This window comes from Hibiscus syriacus, unplaced genomic scaffold, assembly GCF_006381635.1.
Source record: "Hibiscus syriacus cultivar Baekdansim isolate YM2019G1 unplaced genomic scaffold, ASM638163v2 tig00110114_pilon, whole genome shotgun sequence".
NCBI classification, from domain to species: Eukaryota; Viridiplantae; Streptophyta; class Magnoliopsida; order Malvales; family Malvaceae; genus Hibiscus; species Hibiscus syriacus.
Window position 1 is genome coordinate 693,230 of NW_024062594.1, and position 22,434 is coordinate 715,663.

General features: G+C 34.2%; 1 protein-coding gene and 2 pseudogenes across 1 annotated transcript; 1 reads left to right on the forward strand and 2 right to left on the reverse strand.

Annotated features, from left to right (window-relative positions):
- Positions 1-496: 496 nt before the first annotated feature.
- LOC120215220 (receptor protein kinase-like protein ZAR1) lies at positions 497-3,589 on the reverse strand. The gene is made up of 3 exons (XM_039212949.1): positions 1,763-3,589; positions 1,008-1,653; positions 497-570 (listed from the first exon to the last, which is right to left on the reverse strand). Exons 1-3 carry the CDS (start codon positions 3,237-3,239, stop codon positions 534-536), a joined length of 2,160 nt encoding a protein of 719 aa, XP_039068880.1. The 5' UTR covers positions 3,240-3,589; the 3' UTR covers positions 497-533.
- Positions 3,590-10,875: 7,286 nt separating this feature from the next.
- On the forward strand, positions 10,876-15,979 carry LOC120215223 (annotated as a pseudogene).
- Positions 15,980-16,422: 443 nt separating this feature from the next.
- Positions 16,423-18,306, reverse strand: LOC120215224 (annotated as a pseudogene).
- Between the last annotated feature and the right edge of the window lie 4,128 nt (positions 18,307-22,434).

Sequence of the window (22,434 nt, forward strand, 5' to 3'; positions counted from 1 at the left end):
CGGAGAGTAAAAGAAAAGCAACTCCAACACATATCATTCTTTGTAAGCAACTCTCTATTTATTCCAATGATGGCTCTGCGCAACTTGCGTTTCGTTTCTTTAAATGACCCCAACGTGGTGCGCCTTGGGGATATATATATATATATATATTATTTCCTCCAGATATTCTCACTGTCACTCCTGTTTACCGAACGTCGAGACCTATGGAGTACTTGATATCTTTCAAAAAATTTCGAAGTCCCCAAAATATCACATCCCCGAGCAATAAACAGCCATTGACATGGCTCTTAACAGGGTCACGAGATATGTCAAAGCTCAAATATACTATTTGACAACTATATTTATTTTGTCAGCTTACAAATAGTTATCATAATTGTAATCTTAATCCTGACAGTTGACACCAAGGGTGAATGTAAAACCCGTCAACTAAGACTGAGAAAAGGGTTCAACCTATTTTTCTTCCTCTCCCCCTACCTGGAGATAGAGAACATAATTTATCGTCTTCAATTGACCATCGGCTGTAAATCTACTGATCACAACTCTCTATCCAAACCATAAGAAGTGAATCGCCTGCGACCGTCACAAAATTGTTGTCATCAACAATATGTAAAGCACAAGTTAATGTATTGACAAGGCAAACAACATTGCAGCAACAAAAGAAAGTGACAAACAGGGCTGGCTACAAGAGCAAGAACAAAACATCCATCACATACACTGTAATAACAGACGCTCAAATTCATGCAAAGGCACAAAACAATAAAAGAAAAAACTCAACAGCAGCTTTTGTAGCAGACCTATCATCACCTAGCCCTACTCACAAACAAGGGAATCCTACACAAAAAAAAAAAAGACATTGACAATTTTGCTTTGGAGCAACAATTGCATGGTTTCTCTCCACTAGCAATTGTTATAACACTACATAGCTTCGATTCTAGTAGAACTAACCATAATCTCGAAACAATTCTCGGTTTTAATAGGTTGTTTTTTGATCGAGAGATGTGATCGACCTGTCCAAAGCATCCAAGACATGCCTCATGGTTGGTCTCTTTTCAGGACTGCTATGCACACATGCCATTGTGATCTTCAGAACCGCAATGATCTCCTCCTCTTTATCTGCATCTGGGGCTAAATAAGGATCCAAGACATCCGAAAGTGGTTTCTTCTCTTCGATGCATAGCTGAATCCACTGAACAAGATCCATTTCTGTGGTACCCAAATGAACCACAGGTGATCTTCCTGTGATCATTTCTAGCAAGACTACACCATATGAGTAGACATCCCACTTCTGCGATGGTTTTACCACTTTCAGTGCTTCGGGAGCCTGGTAATAAGATCCCAAGTTCGAGGAGTAAATGGGATTAGCTTCCGAGGAAGCACTCTTTTGATGTCTCTCTTGTGGTTTTTCTGAAGGTATTCGGTTAGATTGCTCGGTCGGGGACCCTCCGGCAATATTGGCAAGTCGTCCAAGTCCAAAATCAGATATGTGAGCTTCCATGTTCTGGTCGAGTAATATATTGCTTGGCTTCAAATCTCCATGGACATATTTTTTGGGGCTGAATTCATGCAGATAAACCAAGCCTTTGGCTATACCCTTGATGATTTTTAGTCGAGCAGACCACGATAATGGTGTGAATGATGTCATTCCTGCCTTCCCTGATAACAGTAAGAAAACAGAGACAAATCAATACTCATTAAAAACAATACCAATATATATGTATATATAAAAAATTATAGTACTGAAAGAAGGCTAGGTGAAATATACCATGCAATGCAGTGGCAAGACTTCCATTAGGCATGTAATCATATATGAGAAGCTTCTCATCGACCGACCAATAATAAGCTCTTAGAGTAACAATATTAGGATGCCTCAGCTTTCCTATTGCTTCTACTTCTGTCTGGAATTCCTTAAACCTTTGAGAGCCTCCTTCACCCAATCTTCTCACCGCTAAGGACAGCCCATCTTCGAGCACGACTTTGTAAACGATACCGATCCCGCTCTTTCCCAGAACAAAAGCAGAGGCTTTGAGCAGCTCATCCAAATCGAATGCCACCTGCGTATCCAGTGGTACAAGATCGTACTGCTCAACGTTATCCGATAAAGTCTCGGATTCATCTTTTCTGAAGCAGAAACACTCCTTTCCCTTACTTCCCTTTTCAAGACCATAACCATGGTCGTCCTTGTTCTTGCTACACGGGCAGATCCTCAAATAAAAAAAGGAGAATAGCAACCCAACAAGGCATATTCCAATTATATCACTCACTATTATAGCAATGACAGCTCCTTTACTGAGTCCTCTCCCTCTCTCGTATTTACCTTCATTGTCATCCGACATCCCAGGTGGGTAATTATTCGGCAGAAACGGATGCGAAGAAGGCGAACTCGCACCCGGAGCATCCGAGGAACAGGGGTTCCTCAAAGGGGGGCCACAAAGCCCTGGGTTCCCTAGAAATGCTGTCGGTCCTCTATTAATTAGAGCACCAGTTTGGGGTATTGGCCCACTCAAATTGTTAAAAGTAAGATCAATGTAAACCTTCTCAGGAAGATTTCCAAGGCTAGCCGGAATCAAACCTGAGAAAAGATTATGAGACAAATCAACAGTTCCTTGCAAGCTAGAAAGATTTCCCAAGTCACTGGGAATCGTTCCAACGAACTTATTGAAAGAAAGATCAAGTTTTTCAAGAGTTACCAAGCCAGTTCCGAACCCATCTGGCAGAGAACCAGTGAAATTGTTCTTGCTGAAATCAAGGGTCTTCAGTATCTTGCACTGAACAATTGATGAAGGTAATGAACCATTGAAGAAATTATCAGACAAAGCCAATGTTTGAAGATACTTCAGCTTCCCTATATCTTTCGGCAAAGACCCAGAGAAGGAATTCCCATAAAGAACCAAACTCTGCAACCCCTGAGCTTCGAGGAGCTCAACAGGCAAAACCCCAAAGAATTTATTGTTCCTCAAATTCACATGGCGAAGATCAGATAAAGAACCTAAAGAAGAAGGAAGAAACCCATAGAGCTTCTTCTTCGGAATGCTAACGGAAACAACTCTTTGTTGCTTGCATGTAACCCCGTTCCATGAACAAGGGTTGTCATCAGAAGAGTTCCAGTTACTTAGAGACCCTTCGGGATCCTCGTAAATGGACTGCTTAAATGAAATAAGAGCATACCCTTCACTGTTCAACCCACTCACTCCACCGTGAAAGTCCAACAGAGCTAGAACCACCACAACCAAACAAAACATCTCCACATAAACAAAGAGAAACTAAATATATGACCGTTGAGAGGAAAATGCAAAACTTTGAGGATTCAAAGGCCTTACCTTTTGTGTCTACCTGAAGAAAAAACAAGTAATGAATGAGAAAGATTGGAAAGAGAGAGCAACGGAGACACAAAAGAAGAGGAGACGGACAGATAAAGAAGGAAGGAGGGGAGAGAGAGTATGGTGCGGTAGTACTGATAAGAAATAAAAGGAGAGTTAATATTATATGTTGAAGAATGGTAAAGCTTTTCAGCTTGCAAGACCTTGGGAAAATAGTGTAAAAACCTTCACTTTAATTAGGGTAAGTAGGAAAATAGATGAAAGCTGGTGAGACTTTGGTAAAAACTATATTGCGATGCATTCTGCTTTTGCTGCAATTTATCATTATATTTTGCAAGGAAACTTTAGTCAGATCAGGTTATTGGTTAATAGGTTTGTGTCACTTAGAGGGTGAAGAAGAAACAGAAAATATAAGACAGAGCAGAGGCGGGTGAGTTGGTGAGTCAGTGAGTCAGGGGTCGATCATTATTACCTCCACATTCCTCATTAACTGTTTAGGAGACATGTTTTATGATTATGCTGTCTTTTCCTGCTTTTCCTTCAATTTTTCATCATCAATAAACACATAATTTATATTTCTGGTACCAATATCAGCATGTATCTCGATCCGTTAAGTTGGGTACCCGTGAAACTCAAATATTTATATTTTTGGGTTATGAGTATATACTTTTATTTTTAATTTATTTTTTAATTAAATTATTTTAAAAGAATTCACATAGAACAAATTTAAAATTTAAAAATCTATAATACATAATCCATACGTAAAGTTTAAAAGTTCAAATTATATAATTGAGACATAAAATTTATTAAAATTTAAAATAAAGAAAAACAATTAAATGTATTTAAGTTAAGACAAATATTTTAAAAAATAATTTATAACATTGAGATGAAATAATTTAAGAAATAAAGAATTTAGAATGTTATTATGAAATAATTTAATAAATTAAGAATTTAGAATGTTATAGTGAAATAATTTAAGAATTAATAATAAAAATTAAAAATTGTATAAGAAATCGGGTACCGAATCGACGTATATCCTATTAAGCATTATTTCATGACCGTGGTCTGACATAGAAACCTGCCAAAAATAATTGGTCAAATACTCGACCCTAAAATTTAGATATTTTCATTATAAATATTCAATAATTTTAGAACGAATCGGTGAGTCAACTATCTAGATTATTCAAATAGAGTAATTTTTAACTCCCCTAACCACATTCTCAAATATATATATTAAACTCAATGATTGATGTAAAATAAATAAGGAATTAAATTAATAATGATTAAAATTAAATAAAAAATTGGTACGAATTAATAAATTCAAAAATAAAAAAATATTCTATGTTTCTTTTAAAAATAAGGGTAAACTATATGTTTAGTACCTAAATTATCAAATTTATTTCATTTTAGTACTTAAACTTTCATTTATTTCAAAATCATACGTAACATTTATCTTTTGTTTTATTTTAATATATTGCCATTAAAAACTTAAAGGAGTTCCAAATTATTTTTATGGGTAAATTATATAATTTATCACTTAATTATCTTAGCACTCTTATTTTGTTTACTAAAGTTTAAAAATTTTCAATTTAACTACTTAACTTTCAAATTGATCATGCTTTAATCACTCTAATTTATTTTATTAATAATTTTTATGGTGTGACATTTTTATTATTAATCTATTAATATATGATTAAAATAAAAAATTGAATTTGAAAGTTATAGTGATTAAATAGGAGTAATTTGAAAGTTAAGTAATTAAATTTAAAAAATTAAACTCCAATGACCAAAATAAGAGTGAAAAGATAATTGAGTGATGAATGATATAATTTACCAATAAAAATTGTCATGGTGTAATAGTTCCGCTAAATTTTTGACAACGAAATATCAAAACGAAACAAAAGGTAAATGTTAAATATAATTTTAAAACAAATGAAAGTTTATATATTAAATCAAAATAAAACTGATAATTTAAGTACTAAACGTATAGTTTACCCTAAAAATAATTAGGTATATGTCATGAATAAGAATTAATTGACATTAAATCAGATTATTATTCCTACAATCCTACAAGCTTTTTAAAACGCCTAGGATTCGACATGCCATCTAATCCTAACAAAAAATGAAGGGATAAAAAAACAGAAAGACACGCTCGTGATGTGTCCTAAGCAGTGGGGCCAATAGGTAGGCCTCTCGAATACCGTCCACGTGTAAAATTGATTAGGTTCATACCAGGTCAGCTCGACAACTCAGCTTATTTATCTTCCAATTTATCGCGAGTTTTCTTTTAGGGAATGGAAGATAAATTGGCATGTGAACTTAGGTTAGAGTGGAGACGAGGTAGCCGTTTGTCAGTGTGCGGCTGTGGGCTCACCACTCTGAAGCTTGTACCCCAACCCTTTTATAAAGTTTATAAGCTAAAGTACACCAAATGGTCCACTTATATAGTGTTATTTTGTTAATTATATAAATTATTAAAATTTATAAAATAGTTCTTTAATTATAAGACGTTATTTTAATAAGTAATTCAATTATTAAAAAATATAAAATAAACAACTATGTATTTGTATATTTGAAACTTATCCTTTCTCATTAAAGATTTGATATTCGTTTGAGTTAGATGTTAACATATTGATTTATATATAACAAAATTTGATCTCATAACTGTTAAAATTGTATTTTATGGACCAAATCTTCATTTATATTATGTTATCGAGTCAATACATGAAATATTATACTATCGAATCAGTTCTTGAAAGTAACGATGATACTAGTAGATATCATTAAAATATAATTTTATTATACGACCATTAATTTTTTTAATTGAAAATAATGAATTTGGAGCATATGAATAGTCAGATGATAATTTTTTTAAAAAATTTTTAATAGTTAGGGGATTGAATAAAATAATTCACTATAACTATGAGATTATTTTATAACTTTAAATAATTTAGAGATTCAATAAAGTAGTACCCTATAATCGAATAACCGTTTGTATATTTTACCCGAGTTATTTCAACTCATTCTGATACCCCATATCTCATAGGCATGAAAAAGAATTTGATAATCATGTACTCGTGACGTGGTTTTCATATTATGCTTAGCTAAAAAGTTAAAAACAAAGGTAAAGTGATATTTTGATAAATAAAAAAGGGGGTAAAGTTGTGATATTGGTCCCTTTCTCTATTTTTTTGATGCCCAATGAAATTTACTCTCATATTAATTTTCTAGTTAAATGTTACACGAGTATACTTTGTTAGGAGGATTTTCAATTTTGAATAAAAAAATTTATGATTGTGAGGATCAGATCCTCGTGACCCCATGGCCGATTGTGGGTTAATCCACCCCAAGTTCAAAGCGAAGCTGGAAGGAAATGAAAGGGAGGAACCCATTTCCAGCACGAGCCATTCCGTTTTCTGAGCCCGTAACAATCACAAGTATTCGTGAGTGGTAGGGTCTTTGGTTAATCAAAGAGGATCAAGGGCTCGTGTGTCTAATCCCGTATCTGCTTTCTATTTAAGGATCAGTCAGGGGCCTCGGGAGTGCGCGGTTGGACCGCTTGATGGAAATCCGCTGCGCCAGACGGGGATAGAATAGAATATGACACATCAGTTGGATGGGACTGCCATGAAAGATCTCCTCCGGGATTGGATCCCGGTAAAAAAGATCCGTTAAAAAATATTATATATATAAACTAAAAAAAAGGGTTGATTTCTCCCTGTAATCCCAAGGGCTCCTACCCACTGATCCATTCACATCCCAGTCCGCTTGATTTGAGAAAGAATTAGTGTGTCGTCCGACCCAACCTCAGACTCTTTCTTCCCGACCTATTTTACTTTTTGGCCGCGGTTATTTATTCCTAGGATTACTGAGGAAAGGTTTGGGGGGATGGTGCACCTTAACGAACCATGTCTCTCGGAAAAGCTTTCGACCACTTACATTCTCGGAGAGGTATGGTTTGGGTCCTGGTGCGGAACTCTGTTCCCTGACTGATCCTGAAATAGCACAGGCTGTTATCGTCCCTATTCTCGAGCAACCCCTGATGCCGTATCACACGAGAAGTATAAATATGGTTCTATACTCTTGCTTTGGCTCCGACTACCTGAGGTTGGATGGCGGTGTGGACGATTAAATCAATCAGTAGTACTCAAAGGAAGTACGGCGGGTCCGAATAGGAAAAAATGCACTAAGAAGTAAGGCATACAACAATGGATCATAAATACACTCACGGTATTTGTTTTTATCGACAGTCACGTATAGTCAAATTCCCTCTTTAGTAAAATATTGTATACTAATATAATCATAATTGTATAGTGAAATAGCATGCCAAATATTTTAGTTCACTCACCACTCATTTATCACTTTACTATTTTGTAAAACGTTTCATCTGACAGAAACAAAGAGTTTTTATTAAGATTATTGGTTTTTTTTATATTGAACATCATTCTTAAGGAATGTTTTGTTTTTTTATTAATATATATATATATATATATATATATATATAAATTAGTTCATTGAGTACACTTTATCAAGAAAGAATACTTGGTATGTACGGTAACAAATATATGTTTCTTTTTCTCTTACATGTACTCATTGTCTAATCGTATAATTTAAGTTGATAAGATTTTACATAATTTCTAAGCATGAATAGATCGAGGTGGAAACAAGTGGTAGCGGTTGTCCCTTACTAAAGTCTCAAAATTTTATATATTATTAATATTTTCATTATGTTTTTTTATTAAAAATTCTTTTTCGTCACTTCTAAAATTTTATAATTTATTATTTCTTAAAATTTTATAGTTTTATCTTCTTTAACATAAAACCTTATATCCATCCCTTTCTCTAAATATATGTGTTGAACCTTACATGATTCAATTGCATATTTTCTATACATAATGCACGTATTTACGTTAATTATATAAGCTATAATATTTTATAAATCCTTTCATTCTCTTCTCAGTAATTAACCTCCAACTCATATTTTTAAATCGACCCCAAATAATTTTAAATAAAATGTATAAATTTTTATCAATAAGATTGTTTCTGTGTTGGAAGTTGAAGTTATTTTTGCAATATGTTTACATGCCTAAAATCTCTTGCCGATAGATAAAATCCAATACAATTAGAAAGCATTCTCATAAAAGTCCTCCCATGCTCTATTCTTCAAATGTCAAAAGCTGTTATTGTAATCTAAAACTATTTTTTATGGTATACTTTATATATTAATAATATAATTTTTTACGAGATAGATATAAATAAAATCTTAGCATAGACACTATAAAAAAATAGACGATTAATATAAAGAAATCTAGATTTTCAGAATAAACATATGTCTACCTGAGCAGTGTCTACATCCGCCGCTGGTTGTTGTCGAGAGAGCTTCAATTCTAAGAGCAGTCAAAAGGTAAAGTCCCCAGCTAAGAACCGATGATCCAATGATTGGTGCAAGCGAACAGCACTGCACCATAAAATTTTAGACCATTGCCAAGCCTTGAACATCTGTCCATGTGGTAGCAAAAGGGCACAAGAAGCAGCAGCAGCAGCCATTTAATAATATGAAATCCTGTGTCCATCTCTATTTGGAACTCACATCCGAGAAAACAATCCATCGACCAAGCTTTACAGCCTCATAAAAATGGCCTTCAAAATACCCGACTTCCATTGAAGTCTTATCATAAAGCTGCCTTTTTTCTTTACAATTTGTTGTGTTGGTGCTGCCCAAAACCAACTTCATAGCTGTACAAGACGACTTTTGTTGGGAACAAAGAACAAAGGATCACATGGTTTCCTCACCCTTTTTCTATGTGATATCATGTGTACGTGAAAATCATCATAATGTTGTGTTTTTTAGGGGCATGCATGTGTTAGCTCAGGTTTAGGGTTTTATGTTATATTATATCCAAGTACACCCCTCTAATAATTTACAATGAATTACGATTTCAATCATGGTTTTATGCAGAATCTCATACCAAACATACCAAATAGATGAAATGAATAGTAATAAGGGCTTCTATTATATGAAATCAAATAACCCCCAAATAATGATAGTTTATGATATTTTTGGTCGAGTTTGAGAGTATAATTTATTTTCATAGAAAGAGTTAATTGTATTATATGTCCCTAAACTATAATCTTCATTTTAAATTGATCTTTAAAGTTTTAAATATTTTAATTTCATCCCTAAACTATAACTCTCATTTTAAATTAGTCTTTAAACTTTTGAATATTCTAATTTCATCCCTAAACTATGACCCTCTTTCTAAATTAGTCTTTAAACTTTTGAATATTCCGATTTCACTTTGGTAATGTTTTTAAAGGGCTAAACTCACGATATAATGCCCTCAAAATAAATAATTCACGAAATAACGTTATCCCAACATTATTTGCTGAAATAGGGCGAAATCAACAGTGTGGCCGTAGGTCGCCATGCACGCCCGGCGACCAAGGAGGTCGCCATGCACTCGGGGCGACCAAGGATTCATGCATGGGGAGATCGTGCCATGCACTCGGGGCTCGGTTCATGCATGGGGCACTCGAGGCGACCAAGGAACGGTTCATGCATGGGACACTCGGGGCCATGGAGTCCCGGCAAGGTCGCGAGCAGGCGAGCATGCAGCAGGGCATGGATGGGCGTGCATGGGCGTGCTCCTTTGGCGAGATGGGCGTGCATGGGCATGGAGGTCGTTGGCTGGTAGGTCGCAGGGCATGCATGGCGACCTACCAGGTCGCTGGGCGTGCATGGCGACCTGGTAGGTCGCCGGGCGTGCATGGCGACCTACCCCCGGTACTGTAGAGGACACCACTTGAGCAATTAATCTGACGATCCCACTATTTCGTGAAAAAAAAAATTTCAACGCACTATCAACGAGATTTTGCCGTTTTTAAAGTATAAGGTTGAATAACTTTTTCTAAGAAGTGGTTTTAAAAAGTATTTTTAAATTGTTTTATTTAAAAATTGAGTGTTTAGAGTTGATGTTAAAAAGTACTTTTTAAGTAGATAAAATGCTTGTTTTAGACATTTTTTAAAAAAATATAAAATAATCAACGATATAAACTAGAAGCTAGAATTTTCAGCTTTTCAAAAGCATTTTTCAAACCAAGTTAAAAAATACTATTGGCATGAAAATATAAGTATTTTTATTTATTTTTATATTTTTAATAATTTAGAATCCATCATGCTATTTTTTAGTTTTACTTAACTTTTTTAATAGATTTAATATTATTTTTATTTTTAATATATTTTTTAAATTTTTGTTAAGATTTATTTTGTTAAGATCAAATAAATCTTCAAACTTTTTATAACTATTAATTATGTCTTTAAATTCGATCAATAAAATCAATTAATTCTTTCTATTATATCATTATACGTGAATTGTTTTATTATATAGAAAAATCATCATATCAATATAATCAATTATCATATTAGCACCGTAATAATCAATAATAGTTTTTATCGATTAAAAGTTAAGGCTAATATAATTCAGTAAGCTTGAAAACTATATTTATATAATTAAAAAAATAAAGGACAATGATTTTAATTAAATACGAACTGAAGAAAGGCCAACCCGAAACCATGCTTCGTTTGGTTTTCAGATCAATTGGCTTTCGCATCTGGTACGGATGTGTAGGATGGTGAGTGATTAGTCCAAGACTCCAAGCTGAATTGTGGAGCTGAACGATCGGCTATCCGGAAGAAAAAAGAGAGAGTCAGACTAACTGTGAATCACAAAAATGACAGACGCTTGCATAAGAGCGGTGGTTGAATCTATCCACTGTTCTCCCACACAGGCCATCCTCTACCTCTCCGGCGGCGCCTCTCTCGTCTCTCTTCATAATTATTCTTTTCTTTCTTTCTAAATGATAATTATCACTAATTACATTGATTAATCAACAATTCTGAGCAGACCTTAGGGTTGTTAATGTCGGTTCCTGGAGCTTCAAATACGGTTCTGGAAACTGTTGTTCCATACTCCAGGATGTCCATGATCCAATTACTCACCAAGGTTCTCCTCTTCTCATTCTTTAATTTGAAATCTCATTTTTTAATTTAAAATAATAATTAGTAAATCAGATTTTTCGGTGCAGATTCCTGCCCAGTATTGTAGCCAACAAACTGCCGATGAAATGGCTTTGCTTGCTTATAATCGCGCGCTGAAGCTTTCTTCTCCAGGTTCTATAGTTCATATTTTGGTTTTGCTTTATTTTCAATTTTCAATTTGAAATTAAAAGATTGTAAAACATGAAGTTCCGTCTAGTTTTGGAAATGCTTCTATTATCTATTCCAACTTTCACTCTATATATGATCAATAATAAAACTGGAAATTTCGTAAGTTGGGAAATGCTTATTTTCTAGAAGACTGCACAGTAATTTTAAATTATTCTATTGAATTTCGTAATCCTTATCTAGTTATTTACCATATGTTATTGAATATACTAGGAGTAAAATAGTTGAGGGAATTGGAATATAGTTGCAAAAGCGAACAGGCTTTACGTCTTTAATTGTTTGGATTCTGGTCAGTTTGTTTGACATGGGTCATATTCAACTATCTGAATAGGTTCTCCAGTTCTTGGTGTCGGCTTTAGTGGTTCTTTAGCTACCTCCCGTCCAAAACTGGGGAACCATAGGTATGTTTCTTCATATCTACCTTTAGTGAACTGATATATAATGATCCATTTGCAGTTTGGTTAAGTGATTTAACTATTTCTGATTGAATAATGCTTTCCTAAGTTGTACCTTGTAACAATAGCCTTTTGACTTGCCCTTGCGGCTTGGTTTGATATTAAGTTTTGGTCACTAGTAGCTGAAACCAATCAAGAAAATCAAACATAAAAACCACACAAATGGCCAATCATTCAGAATGTTAGTGGTTTCATTCAATGTTGTCAAGAGTGCAACGGATTGTTTGAAAGTCTTTGAGGCAATAATTCACTCACACAAAATTATAAATATATATGGAAAATGCCATTTTTAGACTTGAAAGAAGTAATTCTTTGGATTTCCTCAAAGTTCCACATGGAAATGCTTGAATCTTATGCATAGAGGGTGCAATTTTTACTTGTTTGCAAGGTGATTATTAGCTATCCTTTTCTCGATGTGTAGGTTTCACTTGTCAACAAGAACCTCTGATCTACACTGGGCATCTACAGTTACCCTATGAAAGGTAATTAATATTTGATTATTTATTTTTATTTAGAAATTTGCTCTTGGGCACTATATTTGCATTTCTCTTATCTGATATGGAGTAATCTAGGGCTTGAGGAGTCGAGATCAAGAAGAAAAGGTTTCAAGTTACTTCCTACTTAAGGTGTGTGATATGTACGTGTGCTTTATTTAATGACATGTCTCAAGAATCTGCTACTCATTGCTTTTTTTGTCCACTATTTTTTTTATAAAAATTAATGACACTTAAAATATCTTGAAAAGATGGGAAAGGGAAAGTTTCTGATAGTTCTTGTGTTGTCGACTGTCATGTTGCATCTCTTGATAAATACTGTAGTTTATTTCTTTTTCAACATCTGTTCTAGATTTAATTCTTTCGGTAATGTGTCTATAGGCAATTGCTAATGCCTGCAAAGTCTCCTCATTTGACTCAGCGTTGACTGAATCAGATGTTGTTGATGAATGTGAAAGGTTCTTTGATGAAGATCAGGAGTTAGAGCAACTTATAAATGAGCAAATTTGCTTTAAGGTTTATCCATTTTCAAGCGGTAGGTTTAAATGTCTTATGAATTAAATCCCAATTACAATTCGAGTATGACACCTTTTTGTTCTTTTTTTCTTGAAGTATCTTGATCTGTTATTTACAGTATGGAAACTGCTTTGCTGAAACAGATAAGTTGAACAGTGATAGGAAGATTATAGTCTCTGGATCGTTTAATCCATTACATGATGGTCACCTCAAGCTCTTGGAAGTTGCCACCAGGTTAGTGAATGTGTTTTAGTAACTTAAATTTCCGGAAGTTTTAACTTGGTTTTGATTCATTTTACTATCTCATCTGTTTTAGAAATTATTTGCTTTGGTCATTTTCATCAAGCTGGTTCTAGCTAGCAACTGGATATGTAGTTGCCTACTTGTTGTCTCTGAAACAAACTTCAAAGGGCTGTCTATTCATAATTCAGATGCCATTTTCATTAAACTGGTTCTTGCTTGCTAGTGGATATGCACTTCGCCTGTTCTTTGTAGCATCCAAAATCTTACCCCATTGCATATGGGAATAGGGTTTTGTTGTTGTTGTTTGTAGCATCCAAAATGAACCTTATAGAGCTGTCCATATATGTTATGAAAGGAAAGGTGAATTTTGCTGTTGTGGAGCCTGTTAAAGTTTAAGATCAAAGATCTAATAGGCCTCTCATTTCTGCCTTCTTTATTATGCATTCCAACACTCCTTTTTGCCCATTGATTGAGATTTCTAGGCCATACATAATAAGTTACTCATTATGATGCAGCATTTGTGGTGATGGATATCCTTGCTTTGAATTATCTGCCATTAATGCGGACAAACCTCCATTGTCAATACCACAAATCAAAGAGCGAGTCATGCAATTTGAAAAAATTGGTGAGGCTCTTTACTTTATTATCTCTCTGATTGTCTTAATGTATACCCGGTGGTAATTGTGATTCCTTGAATGTTAAAAGCTTGGTGATACTAAGGGGTAAAAACATAATTGGCTGTAGGAGTGAGCATGGACCCTGAGTTAGGAAATCATATTGGAATCGCTAGATGTTTTGGTTAGAGAGTTCATGCTTATTTTGTTTGTTTATAGAATGCATATTTTAATGGTGGTTGGCTTCCTTGGAAGTGAAACAGAGTTGGACAGAATGTTTGAACACTTGAGTTTATAACATGTTACATGTATCATATATTTTCTCCATTAACTACTCTGCATGTATGCTCTTTTAGAAAGGTATCTGAACACAATTTTTCTCATATACCGGAGGATTTTGATGCATGGTACGTGGATGAGGTAACAAGTAGTTATATTCGATGTGCTTCAGGCATTTGGTTGCTTGTATGTAATTTTTTCATATAGCAATTTTTATTTCTTGTATGAGGACAGTATGTTGGATCAGTTTTTGCTTGTATCCTTGATCCATATACAATTTTTGCATGGTTCCCTAACTGCTACCATTTTGAGTTTACAACTTCTATAATGATTAATAAGAGGCTCGTGTTTCTCTAATGGCAGGAAAGACGGTAATTGTTTCCAATCAGCCTTATTTCTATAAGAAAGCTGAACTTTTCCCCGGTAGTGCTTTTGTCATTGGTGCTGACACTGCAGTGAGGCTTATTAATGTACGACACTTTGAATTCTTTTAAAACTGACATTATATCCTGATCTTTTTTGTTAAGTTTGTTAGACGTCAAGTCATAGGATAGTTTCATATACAGGTTTAAAGTTCAAAATTTCTGTTAAAATATTTATGCATTGTTTTTCAGTATAATGTGTCTATTCTGATAATTAAGGTGCAAGACCCGACTGTTAAGGGAACACTTAATATAGAGAAGATGGATTTTGCATTGTCTTGAGTACAGCTCGAGTCTCCATTCCCTTTCCTATATATGACTTGTTGAATTAGCTACCTTTTGTCCCTGTCTCTTTCAAGTATAATTACTGCTACTTCGATGAGAAGAAAAGTACCCCATTGTATTGTCTAAGCTGTTGCAGGTGGTGAAGCAGAAATATTAGAGGCACAAAATGGTTATTTGCATAATTATACCTTTAATAGTTTCTCATCTAAAGACTGGCTACAAACTTTAAAGATAAATGTTTACTTGCCTTGGATGCTTAATTAGGTATGAGAGATATATGATTTAATGAAAATATTGCATCAACCTTTATTCATAATTGTTCCTCGGGGCATGGTTTAGGGTCAGATATTGCTGTATCAAATAGGGTGATAAAACAAAACTGGATGTTCAGGTTTTGCTACTGCTCCAAACCCTTTGCTATCCATGAATATTGCTGTTGGGACATTTGCGGATGAAAAGTATGCTAATCGTGATTGAATTTGGCTGCTTTTTAGACACCAAATCTTATGGACCCTTATTTATATTCGTGAGAAGTTTGATGAGCTTGCTATATACACACACACACATGCACACAATTGATAGCTAGTGACTGAAATAATTAATGTTTAATGTATTCAGGGTTGTACATTCATTTTGACGCAACGTGTACTTGTGTTGGAAGTGTTGAATGATATGTTGAGTTTTGCTACTTATCTCTCTTACTTTGGCAGCCTAAATACTATGATGGGAGCTATAATAGGATGATAGAGACACTCTCTGGATGTAAAAGAACAGGATGCATCATCATCGTGGCTGGTCGTAATGTTGATGGAGCTTTTAAGGTATGCCAAACATCGGAAATATGGTTAAAACACATACACGTTCATATTATTTATCCAAATCATAGATTTTAGCTCCTCTTTTATTGTTCCGAGGATTTCGGTCCTCGTATGGTTTTTTAATATTTGGTGCAGGTTCTTGAGGATTTTGATGTTCCTGAAGTGTTGAAAGATATGCTTGTCCCAATACCAGCTGAAAGGTTCCGCATGGATGCCTCCTCAACCGAAATAAGGAAAAGCCGTGGAATGTAACACTTACTTTACACACACAATAAGAAAAACGCCAAAGTATGTTTTACTTTTTACGAGATTTTTGGAAGAAATAACTATAGATTCCAAATATAACTCATAAAAGGGATATTGTTGATGTGATAAATAGGATTATGGTAGTTTCTAACGGTTTACTTCTTTTGATTTGGACGGAATGTCATATACAACCTCTCAGGCAAGAGGAAAGGGAAAACAAATGAGTCGAAAAATTGAATAATCATTCAAGAGAACGAGATTAAAAGAGAGCATTCTCTTTTCTCCGAGTCATAATAATTATTTATAAATTGACAAGATAAATAGATTTGATTATTATATAATAAATTTAGTTTGTGATAAGATTAACAATAATTATATAGAATTACTGTAGATGGTTGGAAGATGTGAAACTCTAAAAACTTCGAGAAATTCAAAAGATTCAGAATTTTATAGGCCTCGACCGTTGTATTAGTATTAGGGTTGAGAGTACTTAAACATGCACCAAATCATCGATGAAAACATGGCCAAATACACGGGTAAATATCAACTATAAAAGCATCCCATATGATACAATGTCTTTCAAGCTACACAACTTATATATATATATATTCATCCACAGCTCATTCGGTCCATTGATTCTTTTGATCTAAACGCATACTTCTCTTACAGAAATCACCAAAAATTTTGGGGGACATTAAACAGCCTCAATCAGAATAGAGTTAGACCTTCTCAAATTCACGAGGTTGCTGTGTCATCCCGAGGCCTTCATTCTGATGTTTCTCCCATCCACCAGTATCAGCTCTGGAGTGAGCCCAGTAATACAAGATCGAACCCACCAATGACAACAGAGTTAGAGCAGCTCCAGCAGCAAACAACCCCTTTCCTGAGTGTAGCGCATGATAAGTGATCTCCACCGAATATCCCTCGATACTTGGTGTGGTATGCATTCCGTGCTGACCCCGCCAGTAAACATGCCTCAGCTCCCAGAAAGCTTAACCTGATTCATCGTTCATATTTTGTTATAAAACAACAAAAACATTCAAGATGATTTTAGTACATTGAAGATACGAAGCTACTTGCCTAGCTGCCTATATCGTGAGTGGGGTCAAAGTATGGTTTAGGGTTTAGGTCTTAGATACGAGATTTGCTAAAACAAACACAAAAAGCTCAAAAATTAAGAGAGCGGGGCTTAAGTTTCTGTGAATATAGCATTGAGCTTGAAGGTGCAAATGTTTAGATGGTTGAGTGGCAAGACTGAGTAGATAGTGAGAAATGAGATATTCACCTGCAAGCTAGGATAGCTCGATTAGGGGACAAAGGTTAGCCGCATAAGATGCATATGGATAGAATAATAGGAGAAAAAACTGGTTATAAGCGGCAGCAAATTACAAGAAGATGATATGAGTACATCAAATTCTAAAAATTTAGATACATATATATAATTGCAGAGACAATAACCTTAATTGTAAATACATATATATAATTATATAGACACAATAATCCTAATTGAGTAAAACTATACCATACCGTAGTGTGTACTTTTCTAGTTGGATCAAATGAAATTTGAGTCTCTTAACAAATAGTATAATATTTGGACTTTGTAATCATTATCAAGTAATAGTAATTCAACAACTAGCATGTCTGTGCAACCTGTTAGCCTCTAAGTTAACTTAGTGGGCTCCTTTACATGTGACTGGCGGTGGGGAAATTTCGGTGCGTCCAGACAAAATCAACCATTTCCCTTTCAGAAAAATACACCATTTACATAATCAGTTTCTAATTTGGAAAAACCGATCCCCTAAATCTTGTCCATGAGATGTTTTAAGAAGAGAAACTACTTACAGTAAAACCAGATAGATCTTACAAAATTAACTCAGGCAAAGCAAGTAATAAATATAGTAAATCAAAGTAGCACAGAAAAATTACCAGGAGAAAACGAAGAAGAAGATGGCGCAAGTGGTGGATGAAGTGGCGGAGACTAGGCCTTTCCCAAAGCAGAGACATCTAGTGACGCCATTAACTATAACCTGGCTAAGAAGAAGCAAGCCAAAAGCACACAGTCCGTACACCGTCGACGCATCCGTACTGTAGTGGCAATAGGTCCTCTCGTCGTACTGATCAGGCTCCACATCAGCCTTCAAAGATAAAAAGAAAAAAAAAACAAACCCACCACGTTAAGTTAACGCAACGCAAAAAAATACAGTCTTATAAGTGATAGCGAGAGCGAGTACGAAGCTACGGCGTCGTTCGGCGCCGACGGCGAAGACGAAGGCGATGAGGTGGAGGGCGGTGATGATGGCTAAAATGGGAACGGACATCGCCATTGTTACGAGCTTGTTTGTCCAGGCTTAAGGGGCGAAAAGAGGGCTAAATTGATCGGGGGTGGCCTCTGCTTTTGGGCTTAAAAGGGGCAAAATGAAATTGGTGCTGTTGGCTTATGCGGCTAAAGTAGATAAAATGTCCTTTTCTTTCCTTTTCCATAAGTTCAATTTTAATCCATTATTCAATAAATTACAGGCAACGAAGAAATACTCAATTGAAAAATTATATTAAATAATTAATATTTGATACAGCTCATATATAACACTAATTACTTAAATGGTGATTTTAATTCGTAAATTTTTAAAATTAAATTTATCAATATAATAAAAACTAAATTATCATATATATAAATTAGTCAAAAACAATATATATTTCCACTCGCATTTATGAGATTCAGAACATAAATTTAGATATTTATGAATATTTAATTTATTTTTTATGATTTTATATATTACTATATAAATAGATAATATTAAAAATTTATTGTTAAAATCTACATTATATAATAAACCAAAAGAAATCTACATTATATATATTAATTTAAATTATATATCTAGATAGTTAGATTTAATTTTAGATTACAAAATATATAATATGATGATTCTAAAGAGATTCAAATATCGATCATCTAATTTTTAACAGATTCAAAGAATTTATACATATTTAAATATTCAAGATATAGTTTAATTTTTTTCTTCATAAATTTAAATAATTTTCAAATAATAATATATAATTTAGATTCAATGATAATATTCTTATATTATACAGAATTTTTAATATAATTTATTAAATTTTTTAGTGTCTCTAAAACATCGATATATACCGTAACTTGTATGAAATGATGGGATGGGATCCTCCCTTTCCCTTTGTCTCTATTTCTTATTAAAAAAGGTGTGCAATGTTTTTTTAATAAAATACATTAGTCTTATTAAAAAGTGAATATTTAAAATTACAAGAAGAGTTTATAATTATCATCGTAAATTAAATACATAATTTAAACATTTTATTATAGCATTGAACTAGTCATTTTAAATTATATAAGGACATACATGGAAATGTTAAAAAAACCCATCCAAAAGACTCGAACAAAAAATAGATAAAGCAAATCTAACTGCATCGACAAATGCACCACAAAAAGGAATTAAGTTTTTGAAAGACACCAAGAACTGTAAATCAGAGTCGAACGTTGTGAGAAACTATTCACGATCGTAAAATCGCGTATCCAAATTCAATCTAAGGGTTCATAGCAGGAAAGATCAATTGAATTGCAAATAAGCGCCATCTTGATTAGTCATTGTGTCGTCAAATCCAACTCCGAGAAAACATAAAATAAAAAGAACGGCCAAACAACTGAAAAAGAAAACGAAAAACGTACTACAAATGCAGATAAAAACGTGTCATAAATATGCAATACCGAAAAACAACCGAGATGACGGATTGCTCCATTAGGGTGCCCAAAATGAACTCCTACACAAGACCAAAAAAGGCAATGGCATCGGTGGAACACCATCCATGTCATCGGGACGTGTTACAACCGGTTCTTGAGCAATTTGTCCACCTAAAAATATTTCTACTGGAGCTTATGCAAGTACAAACTATAAGTGATTAGTCAGCGCATCCCTTGGTTTAGACACATTAGAAAGAAAAAAAGTTACCAAATGGATTTCTTTACTACCTCCTACTGGTGTATGAAGATAATGGTAAGTCAAAAATCAAGCATTGAGATCCTTTGACGTAGGTATTCTGTAAATTGGATACCGCTGTAAAAGAGAGATGCAGAATGAGAGAAATGCATATTAACCTTGTCAGCTAAAGGTTCTCGGCTACATGGAGGGTCTCGTTCAAAGTAGTAAAAAATCAAACTTCTTTGACAATCGACAGATTCACCCTCATTACTGGATAAGTCTTCTTGAGGTATCTGCTCATCTCCCATGGAAGCAACTCAAGTTCATAAATAATATTTTATAGAAAAGCAACTGATTCACTTAAAAACTATTAATATAAACACAAAGATGGCTAGATTGTGCTTGCCATTTTTGCATTAAATAGGAACCGGGACACAAGACAAACAATTTGCAACGTAAGGAAGAGAGATATAATTCATCTTGTAAAATACGAATGACGCTGTATAATAATATACCAAAAAGTGTAAAATTGGAAGAGGGAACCAAAACCGGTTTAGGATGGCTTCGGTCAAGCTTCATTCTCTTACCAATGATCTCAAACAGTAGCGTCCCAAAGCTGTAAACATCGCATCAGGCTCGTCCATCGGTAAGTGTAAATTGTGATACGTCACATGAGTTTAAAATCTGAAAGTTGTAAACTTTAAAAAATATCTTGATTTTATTTCTAAGAGCGTTTGAAGTATGACATTTTTTAAATAAAATGTCACAATTATAAAATTGTTTTGTGATATTTTATTAGCTTCATATGTTTAGATTTTTATTTTATTTTTAAAAAAAATAATTGTAATATGATAAATTTTGATATTTTAAAATTTTATCTTATTATAAAATATTTTAAAGATTTTTATTTTAAAATGTAGCAGAACGCCTCCAAGTCTATTTCGACGGGCCTGCATCACATTTATGAGTGATAGGATATGGCATCTAAAGCTCTGGTGCTGCGAATTCCGGAGTACCCCTTCCTCCGGTCAACGTGACGTGAGTGTTATCCCTGTTACAAAGCATGGCCAATCCGAAATCGGCCAGTTTAGGGAAGATATTGGCATCCAAAAGAATATTTCCTGATTTTATGTCGTAGTGGATAAATCGCTGCTGGCATTCTTCATGCAAAGTAAGCAATCCCTTTGGCAGTGCCAACTGCGATGGCCTGAAGCTGTTGAATCCCAGTTTCTTGTCCTCACCGAATAAGAACTTTTCGAGTGAACCATTTTTCATGTATTCATATGCAAGAGCTCTCAGATTCCTCTCGAAACAGAAGCCATAAAAAATAAAAATATATATAGAATTATTTCGGTTATTAATAAGAATTAAAAATAAATGAAAAATATTATAAATTAAAAAATTATATATGATTTGATTTAGTAGTTAAGGTAATCTGATCCTTACTAAGAATCTTAGGTTTGAGTCTCCCAATTAGCATTTTTTTTCTCTTCTTTTTCATCATTAACTGAAATAACATATATATATAAAATGTTGTAATATATTATTAAAGGGTGGACTTAACTGAGTGGTTCCTCTTACCAGAGGTTTAAATCCCGCTCAATGCACAATTGGATGAGTTATATTGATTTTTTAAGAGTCACTTCATCCCTCAATTAAATCAGGCAACATCTAATTAATTAAGTAGTTTGGTTGATAAAATTGAAATATTAATAATCAAAATAAAAAGGATAAATAACTAAACGATCATAGTTATAATTTAACCTAAAAATAAATATATTAATTTTATATAAAATACATTAAAAGAAGGTTACTTGGTAGTATAAAATAATTGTAGAAGTGATTGGGCTTCTCATTTCCAGATCTCCAAAGTAGTTTTATTTTATTTTATTTTTTTGGGGAAAATGCACCCTCCGATGCCTCTTTTCATCTCTTCCAAGGGAAAAGAAAATTCCATTCAAAGGACTCACTTTTGAAAGTGTAGGAAAAAGAAAAAAGCATGAAAAAGATGCCGAAGAAACAGAGAAATTTCCAGCATCAGATTCTTTTCTTTTGCTCTGAGGCAAACCGACCCTCTCAATCATTCTGCCAACTTTCAAATTTCAAACCCTCCCAATCACTTCACTTGAATCGTCGTCTCATCATATATCTAACATCCAAAGAAGAAGAGAGACAGAGGGAGGTACCTTGAACCAAATATGACGACATTGCAGAAATTCAACCTATTAGCGACGCACTGTGGCGTCACCCATAGCCCAACGAGAAGTCCAAGGACGAGTCCCCTCGTCAACTTCCGTCGCCCCAAAACCACATTGCGAATGCTCCTCACCAGTACCGGTAATCGGAAATCATCAAACACTAGGGAAATGCCGTATCCGTAGAGTTTTATCGGCATTCCAGCCGAGAAAAAGAAGGGCAACGGTCACAGTTTGAAGTATTTATTTGTATTATCTCCGTCGCTAGAAGAAGGAGATGGAAACGAATGTAAAATCATTGAGGATAAATTTGGCGGAAAGGGTGAAGTAGTTTTAGGAGATAGATTTCTTCTACCAACAAATTTTCGTGGAAAGAAAA

Coding starts and splice junctions, on each gene's coding strand:
- LOC120215220 (XM_039212949.1), bottom strand. CDS start 3,239: ATGTTTTGTTTGGTTGTGGTGGTTCTAGCTCTGTTGGACTTTCACGGT. Junction 1,654..1,762: donor TCTTGCCACTGCATTGCATG/GTATATTTCACC, acceptor TACTGTTATCAG/GGAAGGCAGGAATGACATCA. Junction 571..1,007: donor GTCTTGGATGCTTTGGACAG/GTCGATCACATC, acceptor TGACGGTCGCAG/GCGATTCACTTCTTATGGTT.